This window comes from Jaculus jaculus, chromosome 5, assembly GCF_020740685.1.
Source record: "Jaculus jaculus isolate mJacJac1 chromosome 5, mJacJac1.mat.Y.cur, whole genome shotgun sequence".
In the NCBI taxonomy this organism is placed as follows: domain Eukaryota; kingdom Metazoa; phylum Chordata; class Mammalia; order Rodentia; family Dipodidae; genus Jaculus; species Jaculus jaculus.
The window spans coordinates 58,808,856-58,828,054 of record NC_059106.1 but is presented as its reverse complement, the minus strand read 5'-3'; the positions used below and the strand labels follow the sequence as shown (position 1 = coordinate 58,828,054).

Here is a 19,199-nt window from a genome sequence, read left to right as displayed (position 1 = left end):
CAGGTTCAATTCCCCAGAACTTACATAAGACAGAAGAACAAGGCGGTACTTGCAGGTGGAGTTTGTCTACAGTGGCTGGAGGCCCTGACATACCTATTCTCTCTCTCTCAAAAATAAATTTAAAAAAATAGGGCTGGAGAGATGGCTTAATAGTTAAGGTACTTGCCTACAAAGCCAAAGGACCCAGGTTCAATTCCCCAATACCCACACTTAAGCCAGATGTACAGGGTGGCACATGCATCTGGAGTTCACCTGCAGTGGCTGGAGGCCCTGTAGTGCACATTCTCTCTCTCTGCCTCTTTGAAAACTAGGGCTGGAGAGATGGTATAGTGGTTAAGGTACCTACCTGCTAAACCTAAGGACCTAAGGTTTGACTGCCTAGAATTCACATAAGCCAGACATCTGCACAAGGTAGTGAACATATCTGGGGTAGTTAAGGCCCTGGTGTGCCATATTCTCTCTTTCATAATTTAAAAAGTTAAAAAAATGAAATTTTGTCTGGCATAGTGACACACGCCTTTAATCCCAGCACTCGGGAGGTAGAGTTCAAGGCCAGCGTGAGACTACATAGTGAATTCCAGGTCAGCCTGAGCCAGAGTGAGACCCTACCTCAGAAAAGAAAAAAAAAAGAAAAAAAAAAAACAACCTTTTTTTAAAAAGTGCAAAAATTATTTGACATGAGATACTGTCTCAAACCTCCCCCTCCAAAAATGCAAGCTCATTTTGATTGAAAATGCAAAAAAAAAATGAACTTTATACTACTTATAAGACAACCTGTAAACTAACCTCCAAGCTAGATTCATAAACAAAAATAAGCAAATGAGGAAGAGTTAAGAATGAGATAAGGGCTGGAGAGATGGCTTCGCGGTGAAGCGCTTGCCTGTGAAGCCTAAGGACCCCGGTTCGAGGCTCCACTCCCCGGGACCCACGTTAGCCAGATGCACAAGGGGGCGCACGCGTCTGGAGTTCGTTTGCAGTGGCTGGAGGCCCTGGCGTGCCCATTCTTTCTATCTGCCTCTTTCTCTGTCTGTTGCTGTCAAATAAATAAATAAAAAATTTTTTAAAAAAAGAATGAGATAAAAGCCAGGCATGGTGGCATAGGCCTTTAATCTTAGCACTCAGGAGGCAGAAGTAGGAGCATCACAAGTTTGATGCCACCCTGAGACTACATAGTGAATTCCAGGTCAGCCTGGGCTAGAGTTAGACCCTACCTCAAAACACCCCCCCCCAAAAAAAAAAAAAAGAGAGAGAGAATGACATAAAAATTATAGCATAGGAAAGCTAGGCGTGGTGGCTCACACCTTTAATTCCAGCACTCAGGAGACAGAGGTAGGAGGACCACTACGAGGCCACCTTGAGACTAAATAGTGAATTCCAGGTCAGCCTGGGCTAGAGTGAGACCCTACCTTGAAAAACAAAACAACAACAACAAAAAGTATAGCACAGGGCCAGGCATGGTGGTGCACACCTTTAATCCCAGCACTTGGGAGACAGAGGTAGGAGTACTGTTCTGAGTTTGAGTCCAGACTGGGACTACAAAGCAAATTCCACGTCAGTCTGGGCTACAGTGAGATCCTACATCAAATAAAAAAAAAAAAAAATCAATCATACTCCATGACTGAATAACTACCCTTATAATCATACTATAAATGACAATACACTTGGAATTCAATCCGAAAATGGCAGTATATGTTAGTAACCAGATCACCAATCCAACCTTACCCTCTGCAATGTCTGAGCACGATGTGCCAATGGCTGTGTCCCCACTGTCAGCTACACTTGAGCAACGGCTGTAATGGTTCCGAAAGGCATCTGAGATAACTGGTGTCTGCCATTCAGTGCCCAGAGAACTGCCTTTCTGAAGCACACTGGGACCTGTATGTAACAAGAGGCATTTTCTATCATTAGTATGCACAAGCTAATGTAATTCCATGAAGCAGTTTTTAAAAAATCATTTAACCCTACAAGAAAATAGTAGTAGTCTACATCCTCTCTCTCACACTCATTTTAGGTCAGCCTGGGCTAGAGTAAGACCCTACCTCAAAAAAAAAAAAAAATTTAGGTTGGTTTGAGAGGGCTGAAGAGATGGCTTAGCAGTTAAGGTGTTTGTCTGCGGAGCCTAAGTCCCAACATAAGCCAGACACAATGACGCAAGCACACAATATTGCACATGTGCACAGGGTACACACATCTAGAGTTCATTCACGGCAGCTAAAGGCCCTGGTGCACCTGCTTTCTCTCTCTGCCTCTTTCTCTCTCAAAATAAACAAACAAATAAATGAAAAAACATGCGTGTGTGTGTGTGTGTGTGTGTGTGTGTATATTTTTTTTTTTGCCAGGAGTGGTGGCACATGCCTTTAATCCCAGAACTCAGAAGGCAGAGGTAGGAGGATAAATTGGTATGAGACTTCGTAGTGAATTCCAGGTCAGCCTGGGCTACAGTGAGACCCTACCTCCAAAAATCAAAAAGAGCCAGATATGATGGCATACACCTTTAATCCTAGCACTCAGGAGACAGAGGTAGGATGATCACCATGAGTTTGGGGCCATCCTGAGACTACATAGTAAATTCCAGATCAGTCTGGGCTAGAGTGAGACCCTACCTAAAAAAACAAAAATAAATAATAAATAAATAAAATTTTTAGGGCTGGAGAGATGGCGTAGCGGTTAAGCGCTTGCCTGTGAAGCCTAAGGACCCCGGTTCGAGGCTCGGTTCCCCAGGTCCCACGTTAGCCAGATGCACGCGTCTGGAGTTCGTTTGCAAAGGCTGGAAGCCCTGGCGCGCCCATTCTCTCTCTCTCCCTCTACCTGTCTTTCTCTCTGTGTCTGTCGCTCTCAAATAAATAAATAATTAATTTAAAAAATAAAATAAAATTTTTAAAGTGCATGGTACATAGCAAACATCCAATTAACTACTTGCTGAATGATTACTAAATTTCTCTAAGAAATGCTTGCAACAGTGTATACTGTGTACAAGGCAGCAAGCCTAGGGAAATACCAGAAATACCAGGTGTCCACATGAATTAGGCAGTGAGAATTTAAAGTCAAATAAAATATGTTTACTTGTGGGCTGGAGAGATGGCTTAGCGGTTAAGCGCTTGCCTGTGAAGCCTAAGGACCCCGGTTTGAGGCTCGGTTCCCCAGGTCCCACGTTAGCCAGATGCACAAGGGGGGCGCACGCGTCTGGAGTTCGTTTGCAGAGGCTGGAAGCCCTGGCGCGCCCATTCTCTCTCTCTCCCTCTATCTGTCTTTCTCACAGGTCTGTCGCTCTCAAATAAATAAATAAATAATTTAAAAAATATGTTTACTTGAATAAAATGTCATTTATGGTCAAATATCTCAAAATTCAAAGTTACTTTGCTAAATGCTACTGATTTGAAATTTTCCTCCCCTACTAAATGTCTACATATATATTTATCTATGCTTAATATACATACTTAAAATGCCTATATTATGTATCTATTAAAAGTTTTCAAAAGCTTATCATTCTAAATTCCCAAGACTCTGAGACAGTGTTAAAGACTACTGGCATCCAAGATGACTAACCTATCCAGAGGACTATCAAAGACAAGACAGATCAAAGTCATTTACACTGTTTTGGGACTCCCTCCCACCCCCAATTTCAAAAAGACCCATATTCCAAAGTCACTAGGTCACCTCCCCCATCCTTTTTTCCTTTTGCTTTTTGCAGTGGTAGGGATTGAACCCAAGGTCCTGCCTATGCTAGGCAAATGATCTATCATTGAGGTACACCTCCAGCCTTACTGTTTTAATTATTTGTATGTTCTCCCTTCTAAAACACATCAACTTGATGGAAGCCACTGGGACTAAAGATATAGTTATTTCCTTCAAAAAGGACTATTTAGCCAGGCGTGGTGGCGCACGCCTTTAATCCCAGTACTCGGGAGGCAGAGGTAGGAAGATAGCCATGAGTTCAAAGCTACCCTGAGACTACATAGTGAATTCCAGGTCAGCCTGAGCTAGAGTGAGACCCTACCTCGAACCCCCCCCCCAAAAAAAAGGAATTAAAAAAAATAATAAGGGCTGGAGATGGCTTAGCAGTTAAGGCACTTGCCTGTGAAGCCTAAGGACCCAGGTTCAATTCTCCAGGTCCCACATAAGCCAGAAGCACAAGGTGGCACACGTGTCTGGAGTTTGTCTGCAGTGGCTAGGGGCCCTGGTGTCCCCATTCTCATCCTCTCTCTCTCCCTCTCTGTTTCTAATAAATAAAAAATAAATAAAATAAAAGGACTGTTTTTATATTCAATGTAGCTCCATGTTGTTTCTGTTCTTTTAGTATCAGCATTTCATATATTTTATTTATTTATTTAAGAGAAACAGAGAAGAGAGAAATAGGCAGAGAGAGAGAAAGAGAGAGAGAGAGAGAGATAGGTACAACAGGGCCTCCTGGCACCGCAAATAAATTTCAGGTACATGTGTCACTTTGTGTATCTGGCCTTTTGTGGATACTGGGGAACTGAACACAGGATGTCAGGCTTTGCAAGCAAGTGCCGTTAACTGCTAAGCCATCTCTCTAGCCTGGTGTATCAGCATTTCAGTGAATGCTTCTGTGCTCGGTATATCCTTTAAAGAATATCTAGTAGCTGGGCATGGTGGCACATGCCTTTAATCCTAGCACTCAGGAGGCTAAATTAAGAGGATCCCGGTGAGTCTGAGCTTAGCCTGGGCTACAGAGTAAGTTCCAGATTAGCATGGACTACAAAGAAGGAACTAGAAAGAAAAGAAGGGAGGAAAAAAAATAAATGGCAGAAGCCAGACTGTAATCCAGATGACTACTCACCTGGTGAAGTGGCATGAGAGGACCTCTCACTTGGGTATTTCTCTTGCATGGACATCACAAGTTATCTGAGACAATTACAGAACGAAGGAATAACCAGTCAGATCTCTCCAATACCTCTTAAAATTTTCTCTATAAGTCAGTTCCCCTTCAGTTAAAACTGTTAAATACTTTGATGTTGGATGATATAGGAATAAAAACTCGTTTCCTCCTACCATTCTTACTTAACAACATACTTCTGATACCAGATAGTTGGGAATTCCCCACATACATCAAGACAGCAATTCTGCAGAAGTTATTACCTGAGCGTTCTACAAGTGAATTCAATTCACACTATCTACATGGAGACAGCCTCATATTTTACAGGCTAAAGGTTCAATCCCATAAGAGCACCTCATCTCCAATGCTAATTGCAATCCCTTCTCTCTGTCTGCCTCTTTCTCCCTATCTCATGAATATGTAACTTTTTTAAAAAAGTAATCTCAGGGGCTGGAGAGATGGCTTAGTGGTTAAGGCTGTTGCCTGTGAAGCTTAAGAATGCATGTTCATTCGACTCTACAGTTATGCAAGTGTGCAATGTTGCACATGCACACAAGGGGCTCACATGTCTGGAGTTCGTTCACAGCGGCTGAAAGGCCCTAGTGTGCCCATTCTCTCTCTCTGCCTCTTTCTCTCTTAAAAATAAAATAGACCCAGGTGTGGTGGCACACGCCTATAATCCCAGCACTTGGGAGGCAGAGGTAGGAGGACTGCCGTGAGTTTGAGGCCATCCTGAGACTAGTGAATTCCAGGTCAGCCTGGCCTAGAGCAAGACCCTACCTCAAAAAAACATAATAATAATAATAAATAAATAAGTAAAATAACAATAAAAAATAATCTCGGGCCAAGGGTGGTGGCACATGCCTTTAATCCCAGCACTCAGGAGGCAGAGGTGGAATGATTGCTGTGAGTTGGAGAACAGTCTGAGACTACATAGTAAATTCCAGGTTGGTCAGGTCTAGAGACCCTACCTCAAAACAAAACAAAACAAAACAAAAAAACACAAGCCAGACATGATGGTGCACACCTTTAATCCCAACAATAGGAAGGTCAAAGCAGGAAGTTCATCATGAGTTCAAGGCCACCCAGAGAATAGTGAATTCCAGGTCAGTCTGAGCTAGAGTAAGACCCTACCTCAAAAACCAAAAATAAAAAGAAAAAAAAAAAAAGTAATCTCAGGTTAGAGAGGTGGTTTAGCAGTCAAGGCACTTGTCTGCGAAGCCTAAGGACCCAAGTTCAAATCTCCAGAGCCCACCCAAGTCAGATGCACATGGTGGTGCATGCATCTGGAGTTTGTTTGCAGTGGCTAGAGGCAGTGGTGTGCTCACTCTCTCTCTATATATATATTTAAAAAGTAATCTCGGGCTGGAGAGATGGCTTAGCGGTTAAGCGCTTGCCTGTGAAGCCTAAGGACCCCGGTTTGAGGACTGATTCCCCAGGACCCACCACGTTAGCCAGATGCACAAGGGGGCGCACATGTCTGGAGTTTGTTTGTAGTGGCTGGAGGCCCTGGTGTGCCCATTCTCTTTCTCTCTCTGTCTGTCGCTCTCAAATAAGTAAATAAAAATAAACCAAAAAATTTAAAAAGTAATCTCCTGGGCATGGTGGCACATGCCTTTAATCCCAGAACTTGGGAGGCAGAAGTAAGAGGATCATGGTGAGTTCAAGGCCACCCTGAGACTACACAGTGAATTCCAGGTCAGCCTGGACTAGAGTGAAACCCTACCTTGAAAAAAAAAAAGTCATCTCGAGCCCAGTATGGTGGCTCACACCTTTAATCCCAGCACTTGGGAGGTGGAAGTAGAAGGATTAATGTCAGTTTAAGGCCAGCCTGGGACTACAGAGTGAGTTCTAGGTCAGCCTGGGCTAGAGTGAAAACCAATTCTGAAAAAACAAAACAGACATAAACAATACAGAATAAGTCAATCTTTGACTTTTTCCTAATAAACCTAGATGAGCAACTGGTGAAATTTTTAGGTCAGGCATAGTGTGTACCTATATTCCTAGTACTCTGAATCCTGAAACAGAAAGATGCTTGGTTCAAGGCTGGTCTGGGCTACCTAGCGCAAATCTCATTTCAAAAAGCCAAACGAGGACTGGGATGTGGCTCAGTTGATACAGTGCTTGCCTTGCATGCAAAAATCCTTGGGTTCAATCCCAAGCACTACATAAACTGAATGAAAATGGTGTACAATTGTAATCCCAGCACTAGGGAGGTGCAAGCAGGAAGATTTGAAGATCATCTTTGATTATATAGTGAGTTCGATGTCAGCCTAGGCTCATCACGAGATACTGCCTCAAAGACAAAACAAAATGCCAAACCAAAACAAAAAGAAGCTGGGCATGGTGGCGCATGCCTCTAATCCCAGCACTTGGGAGGCAGAGTTAGGAAGATCACCATGAGTTCAAGGCCACTCTGAGACTACATAGTGAATTCTAGGTCAGCCTGGGCTAGAATGAGACCCTACCTCAAAAAACAAACAAAAAACAAGTTTGAGGGCTAAATGAAGGACATATAGATTCCCTAAAAGTGAGAGAAATATACAAGAAATAACACAAATGACCAGTTACAGGGTCAAAAATTAAAATAAAATGCAAGCAGACAAGAAATCAACCACATCCAGCATTGTTAATTATATCTAAAGCCCTTTCACATCACTAAAAACTTCATTTATTCAACAGATTTACTTTCTATTAAGCTCTGTGCTAACAGTCATTTTCTAGGTATCATATCTTATGTTCACTGCTCATATCAATTCTACAAGTTAGTTGCTATTATTATAGTTAAAAAAAATAAAGGTTTAGGGCTGGAGAGATGGCTTAGCAGTTATGGTGTATGCCTGAAAAACCTAAGGACCCAGGTTCAATTCCCCAGTATCCACGTAAGCCAGATACACAAGGTGGTGCATACCTCTGGAGTTTGTCTGCAGAGGCTAGCAGCCCTGGCATGCCCATACTCCCACTCCCCCCTCCTTTGTATGTATCTGCTTCTTTCTCTCTCTCAAATAAACAAACAAACAAACAAGCTAATTAATTAAAGGCTTATATTGGTGAAGATTATATTACCCAGAAAAAGCTTCACAGGCAAAACTGTGATCTATGCTTTAGTTTCAACAGCATTTTTCTGTGTGACAAAACACCAGAGGAATGAAAGAAGTTCCTAAGGTACTTCAACCTCAGACAGCTAGAACAGCAAGTCTCAAAACAGAAGCAGCCATGTAATTTCTTTTCTTTGCCCTTGTTCATCGCCCAGGCCCTATTTCTCAAGTTGCTACCCAAGAATTCAATTTTGACTGTTAGAAGAATGTCTCTCTTCAAGAATTACAATCTTGGTGTGGAATAGCACATTTAGCAACTGTTAAAAAGAACCACATCAAGACTGAGAGGATTTGGAGGGATATAGACAGCTGACACAGACACATTAAGAATCTCACACCATCACATTATATTCATGGCCCTGATCATTCATTATGCTAGACCTAGTGAAAGAGAAACCCAATCCTTGCCAAGAAGCTACCTTTAGAAAGAACAAGTCCTTCCCAGCACTCAAAAAGGCCGAGGCAGAAGAACTGCCACAAGTTCAAGACTAAGCTAGACAGTGAGTTGCAGGCCAGCCTGGACTGTGTAACAAGACTCTTTCATCTCCCACTCCTCACCCCTGGCAAAAAAAAAAAAAAAAAAAAAAAAAAAAAAAAAAAAAAAAAATCTACTCATGCCTTTAATCCCAGCACTCAAGAAGAGGAGGTAGGAAGATCACTGTGCTTTCGAGGCCAGCCTGAGACTACATACAGGCCAGCCTAGGCTAGATAGAACAAGACACTACCTCAAAAAATGGTGGGGGTGGAGAATGGAGATGGCTTAGTCGTTAAGGCACTTGCCTGCAAAGCCTAAGGAAATTCCCTAGGACCCACATAAGCCAGAGGTACAAGGTGGTACATGTGTCTGAAGTTCATTTGCAGCGGCTGGAGGCCCTAGCATGCCCATTCTCTTTTTCTCTCTCTCAAGTAATTTTTTTTTTTTTTTTTGTTTTGTTTTTTGGTAAGGTCTGACTCTAGCTAGCCAGGCTGACCTAGAATTCACTAGGGTACCTCAGGATGGCTTCGAACTCATGGTGATCCTCCTACCTCTGCCTTCCAAGTGCTGGGATTAGAGGGATGCACCACCACACCCAGCTAAATAAATAAAAATATTTTTTTAAAAATCTAGAAAATAAGTTCAAGATACTGTGTGCTACGTAAGGAGGAATTGGTGATAGAGGATTATGATTACTGGACCTTACTGTTTTCTCTTTCCTTAGGTCTAGTCTGCTTTAAGACTCAAGACTTGTTCTTTGTATTGTTTGATTTTTCAAGGTAGAGCCTCATTCTAGCTCAGGCTGACCTGGAACTCATTCTGTAGTCCTAGGCTGGCTCCAAACTCAAGACTGTCCTACCTTAGCCTCTTAAGTACTGGGACTAAAAGCGTGTACGACCATGCCTGGCTTGTTTTGTTTTCTTTCTTTAAATTAATGTGTTAATGATTTCTTGTCAGTAAAAGTTTGATTTTTGTACCTATATACTCAGGGTCTCAAAAAATTTCTCAGGTAAAAAAGGGCTGAGAGTAGAAAAGTTTAAAAAGCCCTGACTAGCACAGTGCATTTATTAAACCAAAATTTACAGAGCACCTATTATATGTCTGCTTCTGTGCCATGTCCTAGAAATATGCCAGTATAAAGAAGACACTGGGGATAGAGAGATGGCTTAGCTGTTAAGGCACTTGCCTGCAAGGTCCTAAGGACCTAGGTTCAATTCCCCCGAACCTATGTAAGCCAGATACACAAGGTGGCGCATGTGTCTGGAGTTTTTGTTGTTGTTTTGTTTTTTGCAGTGGCTAAATGCCCTGGCGTGCCCAAACTTCCTCTTCTTTATCTGCTCCTCCCCCCCCCAGTAAATAAAAATTCAAAAATACATATATAGTTTTTGCTTGTTTGTTTTTGTTTTTTAGGGGTAGGGTTTCACTTTCACTCTAGCCCAGGCTGACCTGGAATTGATTATGTAGTCTCAGGGTGGCCCTGAACTCATGGCAATCCTTCTACCTCTGCCTCCCAAGTGTTGGAATTAAAGGTGTGCACCACCACACCTGGCCCTAAAATATTTTTTTTTAAATAATACTTTCAATTAAGAAGAAAAAAGAAAGTACTGGTGGTATGGATGCTTGTATTCCCAGCACTTTGGAAGTTAATGCAGAAAGATCATGAATTCAAAGGCAGCCTGGGCTGTACATTTGAGTCCCCAGTCAGCCTGAACTATATAGCAAGACCAAAAATCAGAAAGGAAAAAAGGAAGAAAGGAAGTGATACAGTTTAGGGAGGGAGGGAGTACTTGCCTAGCGTGGAGTAAGGGCCTAGCTTTAATGGCCAGTACTAAATAGTTAAAAACAAAACAACAAAATAGACATGGCCTGACTCTCCTGCTTTATTGGGGTGAAGCTAAGTACTAAATATGCTCTGTTAGACAAACTTGTACACTGAATTTCCAATTCATGCAGATCCTCAATTAAAAAAAGAAAAAGTTGAGGGCTGAAAAGATGGCTCAGCAGTTAAGGTATGTTCCTGCAGTGTCTAATGACCCGAGTTCAATTCCCCAGTACTCATGTAAAGCAGCAGCTGGAGGCCCTGGCACATCTGTTCTCTGTCTCCTCTCACTACTCGCAATAAAATAAATATTTAAAAAAAAGGGGGGGACTGGAGAGGTGGCTTAGCGGTTAAGCGCTTGCCTGTGAAGCCCAAGGACCCTGGTTCGAGGCTCGATTCTCCAGGACCCACGTTAGCCAGATGCACAAGGGGGCGCACGCGTCTGGAGTTCGTTTGCAGTGGCTGGAGGACCTAGCGCGTCCATTCTCTCTCTCTCTCTCTGCCTCTTTCTCTGTCGGTTGCTCTCAAATAAATAAAAATAAATATTTTTTTTTTAAAAAAAAAGGTCTGAAGGGATGGCTTAGCAGTTAAGACATTTGCCTGAGAAACCTAAGGACCCAGGTTCAATTCCCCAGGACCCAAGTAAGCCAGATGCACAAGGGGGCACATGTGTCTGGAGTTCATTTGCAGTGGCTAGATGCTCTGGTGTGTCCATTCGATCTGCTTCTCTCTCACACTCAAAATGGATAAATAAGTAAAATTAATAAAATAAAATAATTAAAACTTTTTTAAAAAGGGGGCTGGAGTAAGCGCCATATGTTCTCTCTCATATGTGGATCCTAGCTACAGATGACTGGGCTTCTGCGTGAGAATGAAAATACTTAGTATCAGAGGCCAGTAAGTTGAAAAGGAGACATAAAGGGTGGAGAAAGGAAGGGAGGAGGATACTTAATAGGTTGATATTGTATATATGTAATTACAATAATTGTAATGGGGAGGTAATATGATGGAGAATGGAATTTCAAATGGGAAAGTGTGTGGGTGGGGAGGGAGGGAATTACCATGGGATATATTTTATAATCATGGAAAATGTTAATAAAAATTTTTAAAAAAAAGGAAAAAAAAGGGGGGCTGGAGAGATGGCTTAGTGGCTAAGGCATTTGCCTGCAAAACCAAAAGGACCCTGGTTTGATTCCCCAGGACCCATGTAATCAAGATGCACAAGGGGGCACAAGCGTCTGGAGTTGTTTGCAGTGGCTGGAAGCCCTGGCTCACCCATATTCCCTCTCTCTCCAATAGATAAATATTTAAAAAAATAAAAATAAAGAAAAAAAACTATTTGAGAGACGGGGTGGAGGGGTGGGGAGGGGGTTTTGCACACCAGGGCCTCCAGCAGCTGAAAATGAACTCCAGACACATGCGTCACTTTGTATATCTGGCTTTACATGGCTACTGGGGAGAAATGAACCTGGGTTGTTAGGCTTTAGAAGCAAGTACCTTTAACAGTTGAGCCATCGCTCCAGCCCCAGATTCTCAACTTAAAAAAATATATAATTTATTTATTTATTTATTTATTTGAAAGACAGAGAGAGAGAGAGAGAGAGCGCACGTGAGCGAGCGAGCCCCCACCTGGGCCCCCAGCCGCTGAAAATGAACTCCAGACAACGAACGCCACTATGAGCATCTGGCTTATGTGGGTACTGGGGAATCGAACCTCAGTCCTTGGGTTTTGCAGGCCAGTGCCTTCGCCGCTATATCAGCAAGTCCAGCCCTCAACTCTGGGCAGCAGTGACACTGCACCGGGGCTGCCCTGCCCACCTTGAGGGTGCTTCAGCCGCCTCTCTCCGTGTCTACAGGGATCCAGAGGGCAGCCCGGGTGTGGAGTCTCCAAGCGCCTGTGTACCCCTCAACCCTAATTCACACCCACCCTTCCCGGGTCAGCTCCCACTCCCTGCCCGCGGGGGTGGCTCTGGGGTCTCTCCGCGCACATCGGCGCCCGGTTCTGGGCTGCGTCGAACGCGTCCTCTCCTCCCGGACGGACGGGGCCAGATGCCCGCGCCGTGTCCCCCCCACCCCCCCGCAGCCCCGGCCACTGGCACAGCGCCGGGTACCCAAGTGTGACAAGCACCGTGGCCAGTGACAAGGGACGAGCGAGGCAAGAAGCGTGGGGTGAGGGCCCGCGACACGAGGGGGCGTGCGGGGACCATCACGTTGAGAAGCTGAGGCGATGAGATCAGGGTTGTTGGGGAAGAAGGGGTACGGCTTAGCCGGTCTACGCATGCGCTCCGCTCTCCCGGGGGAGGGGGTGTCCCCCCCACACACAAAGGTAGGACGCCGAAGCTTTCCCGGGACTACGGAAGGAGGGGCAAGGTCCGCCGTTTCCACGGCAGAGCCCTCCTCTCCTCCCCCCTCCACCCGCCCGTCCCCCAAAGAACTTACACGGGCGGAATCCCTCACTCTGAGGTACTGACTGCGGCCACCACGTCTCCCGCGAGCCAGCGAGCGAACGAGCGAACAACTCCGCTCGTCAGGTCCACCAACGGCCGTTACACGCCCGCCAGGCCGCACGCCTCCGAGCGCGCGCCGCCCGGCTCCGCCGCGGACCAATGACAAGTCAGGCCGCGTGGCTCTCCCGCCCCTTGCTTGCCCCAATTTGGACCAATCAAGAGTCGAGATGCGCCGGCGTCCCTCCCCGCCCCCTGCCCGCTGCCTCCAAGCGCTGGGCGGGAGGATTGTTGTGCGCATGTGCCAGCCGGTTTTTAGCGCCTGCGCCCCTGACGTGGGACCTGCCTGTAGGTGGCGTGGCGCTGTGGCGAGGCCTGGAGTGACCTGATGCAGGGGCCTTAGTGGAGCCCCAGACCCTACCCGACTTGTCAGGCATCCCTCCCCAAGCAGGAGTGACTGAGGCACCGCTAGTCAGGCATCCCTATCAGATTTAGTGGATAATTAAAAAAAATATATATATATATATATGTATGTATATGAATGCTTTAGGGGCTGGAGAGATGGCTCAACAGATAAAAGCACTTGCCTGAAAAGTCTAACGACCCAGGTTCAATTCTTCAATACCCACGTAAAGCCAGATTCACTAAGTGGCACGTGTGTCTGGAGTTTGCAGTGGCTAGAAGGGTCTGGGACACTCATTCTCTCTTCTCTCTCAAGTAAATAATAAATAAATAATAACATGTTGAATAATGAGCCTGGGAATGACATAATAGGTGAATTTAGGGTTTTATCTCTGAAATGAGTCCCGGAAGACTTCGTTCTTAAGTCTGCATGTTTAAATACATTTAGGACTAGAGAGATGGCTCCGTTAAAGGTGCTTGTTTCCAAATCAGAGGACCTGAGTTCCATCCCCAGCACATATCTCAAGCTAGACTTAAAGTGGCTCACACATCTGTTATCTTAACACCACAATGGGGATAATTTGGAAGCTCCTCAGCCAGCTAGCCTGGCCTTCCCAGTGGCAAAACAAAAGAAAACCTGTCCCAAACAAGGTGGAAAGAGAGGACCAACACTCTGGGGTGTACACACAAAGTTTATGGAGTTAATAGGGCAGAAAAATTTTTCTATATTTTGACATTTTGGGGGGAAGGGACAAGGACATGAGGAGGACTGAGAAAAAGAGCTGTTGGTGAGAAAGGAGGAAGAAACCTGAGTGGAAACTGAACTTGCTGAGATTTAAATTTACAAATGGCCCTGGGAGTGGTGGTGCACACCTTTAATCCCAGCACTTGGGAGGCAGAGGTAAGAGGATTGCTGTGAGTTTGAGGTCACCCTGAGAATTCACATAGTGAATTCCAGGTCTGCCTGGGCTAGAGCAAAACCCTACCTTGAAAAGCCAAAAAAAAAAAATTAATAATAATAAATAAAAGTGAAAAGGAGCAAGCAAAGCAATCCTCCTATCTCTGTCTCTCAACTGCTGGGATTAAAGGCATGCACCACCATGCCTGGCTCTGAACTCTTATTTTTTTAATTAAATATTTCTATTTATTTATTGGTGAGCAGAAAGAGGAAGAGAATAAGGGTGTCTGAACACTTCTTGCCACTGCAAATCATCCCAGATGCATGTGCCACTTTATGCATCTGGCTTTACATAGGTTCTGGGGAATTGAACCCTGGCCAGCAAGCCAAGTGCCTTTGACCACTGAGCCATCTCCTTAGTCCTGACCTCAAATTCTTGATCCTCCTGCTGCTTCCCATGTGCTGGGACTGCAGGTAAGCAATGGGCAGGGAACTCCAGGGATGTAGCTTTCATGAGTCACCCGGCGAAAGTGGGATATTTGGTGATGCAGCTGCCTTTGAGTCGCCATGGTCCTGCCAGTAACCCCAATAAACCCTTTTGTTCACCAAACTAGCTTGGGTGGAGACTTAATTTGGTTTGTAGTCGGTACCCTGTCTGGGGTAAATAGAAGGTTGCTCATGTCTCTCCAGGAAAAAATCATGCAAGAGTTATTGGTACTAACATTTTTCCTGGAAAATAAGTTTATGATCATGGATATCAATAAAAAAATAAAACATACTTCAAAAACTAAACATCAAGGTTGGGCATGGGGGTGTGTTGCAGTCAGCTTTGCTTTGCTGGCAGAAAACACCCAACCAGAGCAAAGGTTTATTTTGGCTTACAGACTCCACAGGAAGCTCCATGATGTCAGGGAAAACAATGGCATGAGTAGAGGGTGGACATCACCTCCTGGCAACAGTACAGTGTGACAAACATTGGCAAGGGCAAGTGGGCTATAACACCTATAAACTTACTCCTAACAATACACTGCCTCCAGGAGGCTCCAATTCCCAAATTGCCACCAGCTGGGGCCTTAGCATTCCAAACGCATAAGTTATGAGGGACACCTGAATCAAACCACCACAGGGTGCATGCCTTTAATTCCAGCACTCAGGAGTCAAAGGTAGGAGGATCATTGTGACTTCAAAGCCAGCCTAGGTCTACAGAGTGAGTTCCAAGTCAGCCTGGGCTACGGTGAGACCCTACCTCAAAAAAGGGGGGAGACTGGAGAGATGGCTTAGTGGTTAAGGTGCTTGCCAGTAAAGCCTGAAGACCCAAGTTCAATTCCCTGGTACCCATGTAAGCCATCTGCACAGGTGGCACATGTGTCTGGAGTTTGTTTGCAGTGGCTAGAGGCCCTGGTGCACCCATTCTTTCTCTCCTCTTTCTCTGTCTCTCTCTCTCTCTCAAATAAAAAAATGCACATATATTTTTTGGCTTTTCGAGGTAGAGTCTTGCTCTAGCCCAGGCTGTCCTGGAATTCACTATGTAGTCTCAAGGTGGCCTTGAACTCATGATGATCCTCCTACCTCTGCCTCCCGAGTGCTGGGATTAAAAGCATGTGCCACCACACCCAGCTGAAATATTTTTTAAAAAAGAAACATCAAGAAGTAAAGGCCCTTCCTATAAGCTTTTATTTTTATTTTAATTAATTAATTATTTATTTATTTTGTTTTTTGAGGTAGGGTCTCACTCTAGCTCAGGCTGACCTGCAATTCACTATGTAGTCTCAGGGTGGCCTTGAACTCATGGTGATCCTCCTACCTCTGCCTCCTGAGTGCTGGGATTAAAGGCGTGTGCCACCAGGCCTGGCTTTTTTGGCTTTTAAATTCCTTTTTTGTAATTTTTTTTATGTGAGTGAGATTGAATGAGAGAGAGAAAGAATTGGTGCACCAGGGTCCCCAGCCACTTTAATGAAACTTGTGCACCACCTTGTGCACATGTGCACAATTGCATGCTTTCATCACCTTGTGTGTCTGGCCTATATGGGACCTGGAGAGTCAAACATGGGTTCTTAGGCTTTGCAGGCAAGTGTCTTAACTGATAGGCCATCACTCCAGCCCTTCTTTTGTGTATTAAAAGATATTTTTATTGGGACTGGACAGATGGCTTAGTGGCTAAGCACTTGCCTGTGAAGCCCAAGGACCCCAGTTCAAGGCTTGATTCCCCAGGACCCACGTAAGCCAGATCCACAAGGTGGCACATGCATCTGGAGTTCGCTTGCAGTGGCTGGAGGCCTTGATGTGCCCATTCTACCCCCCCCCCCGCCTTTTTCTCTGTCTGTTGCTCTCAAATAAATAAATAAAAATAAACAAAAAAATGAAAAAAATATTTTTATTATCTGCAGCCCAGGCTAGCTGGCCTCAACATTACGGCAATCCTCCTGCTTTAGCTTCCTGAGTGCAGAAATTACAAGCATGTCCCATCATGCCCAGCACCTCTGCCAATTTTTAAAGGCTGTCCTACTTCACAACATCCACTCCCTGCAATCCCTGTCCTCTCTCTAAAGCTGAAGATTTTTGTGTACTGTACTGACACCTAAATTAGGAACAGGTGTGTAAGAGATTCTGGTTTGGGATGAATTGTTTTATTTTTTTAATATTTAATTAATTTATTTGCAAGGAGAGAGAGAGAGATAGAAGAGGCAGAGAGAATGGGTGTGTCAGGGTCACTAGCCACTGCAAATGAACTTCAGATGCATGCACCACTTTGTGCATCTGGCTTTATGTGGATATTGGGAAACTGAACCCAGGTAGTTAGGCTTTGCAGGCAAGTGCCTTAACCACTGAGCAATCTCTCCAACCCTGGGTTGAATAAATGATAGCAGTACAAATGTCATTCCTCATATTCATACTTTAATAGGAAGGCAAAGCTAATGAGGCCAAAATAAGGGGTAGAAGATGAAGGCTTGGATAATATGCTATAAAGACATTTAACCCTCCTTCTGTCATTGAATAGTTCTTGCCCATTTTGCAGAAAATAAAATGGAGAGGACTTGGGGTCAGCTGGCCAAGGGCCAAGAACTGCTTGGGAATGATTCCCATATTGAAGGTCTGGTGAAACTCTTTCACTTGACATGTAGGGAAACTAAGACCACAGAGGATAAAGTGTCTTTCATGCTACCCTCCACTACCAGTCCTTGAGCCCACTGACCTGAAGCACTGAAGCTTTATGATCAGACTATACAGAGAGCAACTGGAGAGAGCTGAGTAACTTGCTGTTTATTTCCACACATTCTGTACCTTCCACCCCACACCATATAAGCAATCTAACCCTATACCCCACCACCACAACTAAGAGTGCCAGAGATGGAAGAGAAGGCAGGTGAGTGGGTACAGCCCAACACTCAGCAGCCACATTCCTTCGAATGCTTGGGTGCTGCACTGGTCCCATGACCAGCCTCTCTGGGACCTAACAACACAGATCTTTGCCTCTCCCCAAATCTTCCTCCATTCTACTCTTGCCTCAGGTAAGTAGACTAGAAGCCAAGCGTTGGGGTGACGGGGTGGAGGTGGAGGTATCTGGACCCGATTTTATCCCAGCATCTGGCATATCACCATCAGGAAAAAGATGGTCATCCAGGCTCCTGTAGGAAAGTAAGAAATGAATATAAAACAGGATGAGGGGAGTTTGAAAGCCCGGGCAATTTTCTAGACTTCGATTCTTCACTTTGGGGAATTATTTAGAAAGCTATTCTTTATTTCTTTCTTGTCTTTTTAAATAGTTTTCTTGTAAAGATTTTTTTTTTTTTTTTTTTGGTTTTTCGAGATAGGGTCTCACTCTAGCTCAGGCTGACCTGGGATTCACTATGGAGTCTCAGGGTGGCCTTGAACTCATGATGATTCTCCTACCTCTGCCTCCCAAGTGCTGGGATTAAAGGCGTGTGCCACCACGCCTGGCTTCTTGTAAAGATTTTTATTATTTTTATTTATTTGAGAGAGAGAAAAAGAAAGTCAGATAGAGAAAGTGGGCATGCCAGGGCCTCTAGCCACTGCAAATGAACACCAGATGCATGTGCCACCTTGTGTATCTGGCTTACGTGAGTCCTAGAAAATTGAGCCTGGGTCCTTTGGCCTTGCAAGCAAGTCCTGTAACCACTGAGTCATCTCTCCAACCCTTTCTTGTCTTTTTATATTTTGATTTTTGAGATAGTCTTGCTGGACCTGGTGGCACACACCTTTAAATCCTAGCACTCAGGAGGCTGAGGTAAGAGGATCACTATGAGTTCAAGGCCAGCTTGGGCTACAGAACGAATACTAAGTCAGCCTGGCCTAAAGTGAAACCTTGCTTCAAAAAAGAAAGAAAGAAAAATAGGGCTGGAGAGATGCCTTAACGGTTAAGGTGCTTGCCTGTGAAGCCTCACTTATGTTTAAATCTCCAGGTCTCGTGCAGCCAGACACACAGTGATGCAAGCAGTGAACACTGCACATGTGCACAAGACAGCACAAGTGTCTGGAGTTTGTTTGCAGCAGGCTGAAGGTCCTGGCACACCCATTCTCTCTGTCTGCATGTCTGTCTCTCAAAATAAAAATAACAATTAAAAAAAATAATAATAATTTTAAGCTGGGAGTGGTGGTACATGCCTTTAATCCCAGCACTCAGGCGGCAGAGGTAGGAGGATTGCCATGAGTTTGAGGCCACCCTGAGACTCCATAGTGAATTCCAGGTCAGCCTGGGTTAGAGTGAGACCCTACCTTGAAAATCCAAATAATAAAAATAATAATGATAATAATTTTTAAAGTTAAAAAATAGCTAGGCATGGTGGTGCATGCCTTTAATCTCAGCACTTGGGAGGCAGAGGTAGGAGTATTGCTGTGAATTTGAAGCCACCCTGAGATTACATAGTGAATTCCAGGTCAGCTTGGACTAGGGCAAGACCCTACCTCAAAAAACAAACAATCGAACAAAACCTATAAGCTGAGATAAACCCTTTCCTTTCATAAGCTGCTTCTGGTCATTGTTTTGCCTCAGCAACAAAAAAGTAACTTCTACACCCCTATTCTAAATTATTTCTGGATAGTCTTGGATACTGAAGAGGGATAAACCATCAGTCCCACAATGACAGCACTGCCATGTACGCTGAGGAAGCTGAAGTTCAAAGAGGTTAGTTGACTCCTGGGTCACAGATAATCAGCACCTACCAGGCCTTAGCACGAGCCCCTAGACCTTAATGCAACCATCAGAAC

At 44.5% G+C, this 19,199-nt stretch overlaps 1 protein-coding gene across 2 annotated transcripts in view; it reads right to left on the bottom strand.

The window, feature by feature from the left end:
* The window catches only part of Cep85 (centrosomal protein 85), a 47,986-nt gene extending 35,183 nt beyond the window's left edge, over positions 1 to 12,803 (bottom strand). Inside the window, exons 1-3 of one of the 2 annotated variants that reach the window (XM_004657489.2) lie at positions 12,669 to 12,803; positions 4,802 to 4,866; positions 1,723 to 1,875 (exon numbers count right to left, since the gene is read on the bottom strand). In XM_004657489.2, the coding sequence (XP_004657546.1) occupies positions 1,723 to 1,875; positions 4,802 to 4,856 (208 nt within the window). In that variant the 5' untranslated portion in view covers positions 4,857 to 4,866; positions 12,669 to 12,803. The remainder of the gene's footprint in view (positions 1 to 1,722; positions 1,876 to 4,801; positions 4,867 to 12,668) is intronic. The other variant, XM_045150183.1, reaches the window with a different exon arrangement.
* Between the last annotated feature and the right edge of the window lie 6,396 nt (positions 12,804 to 19,199).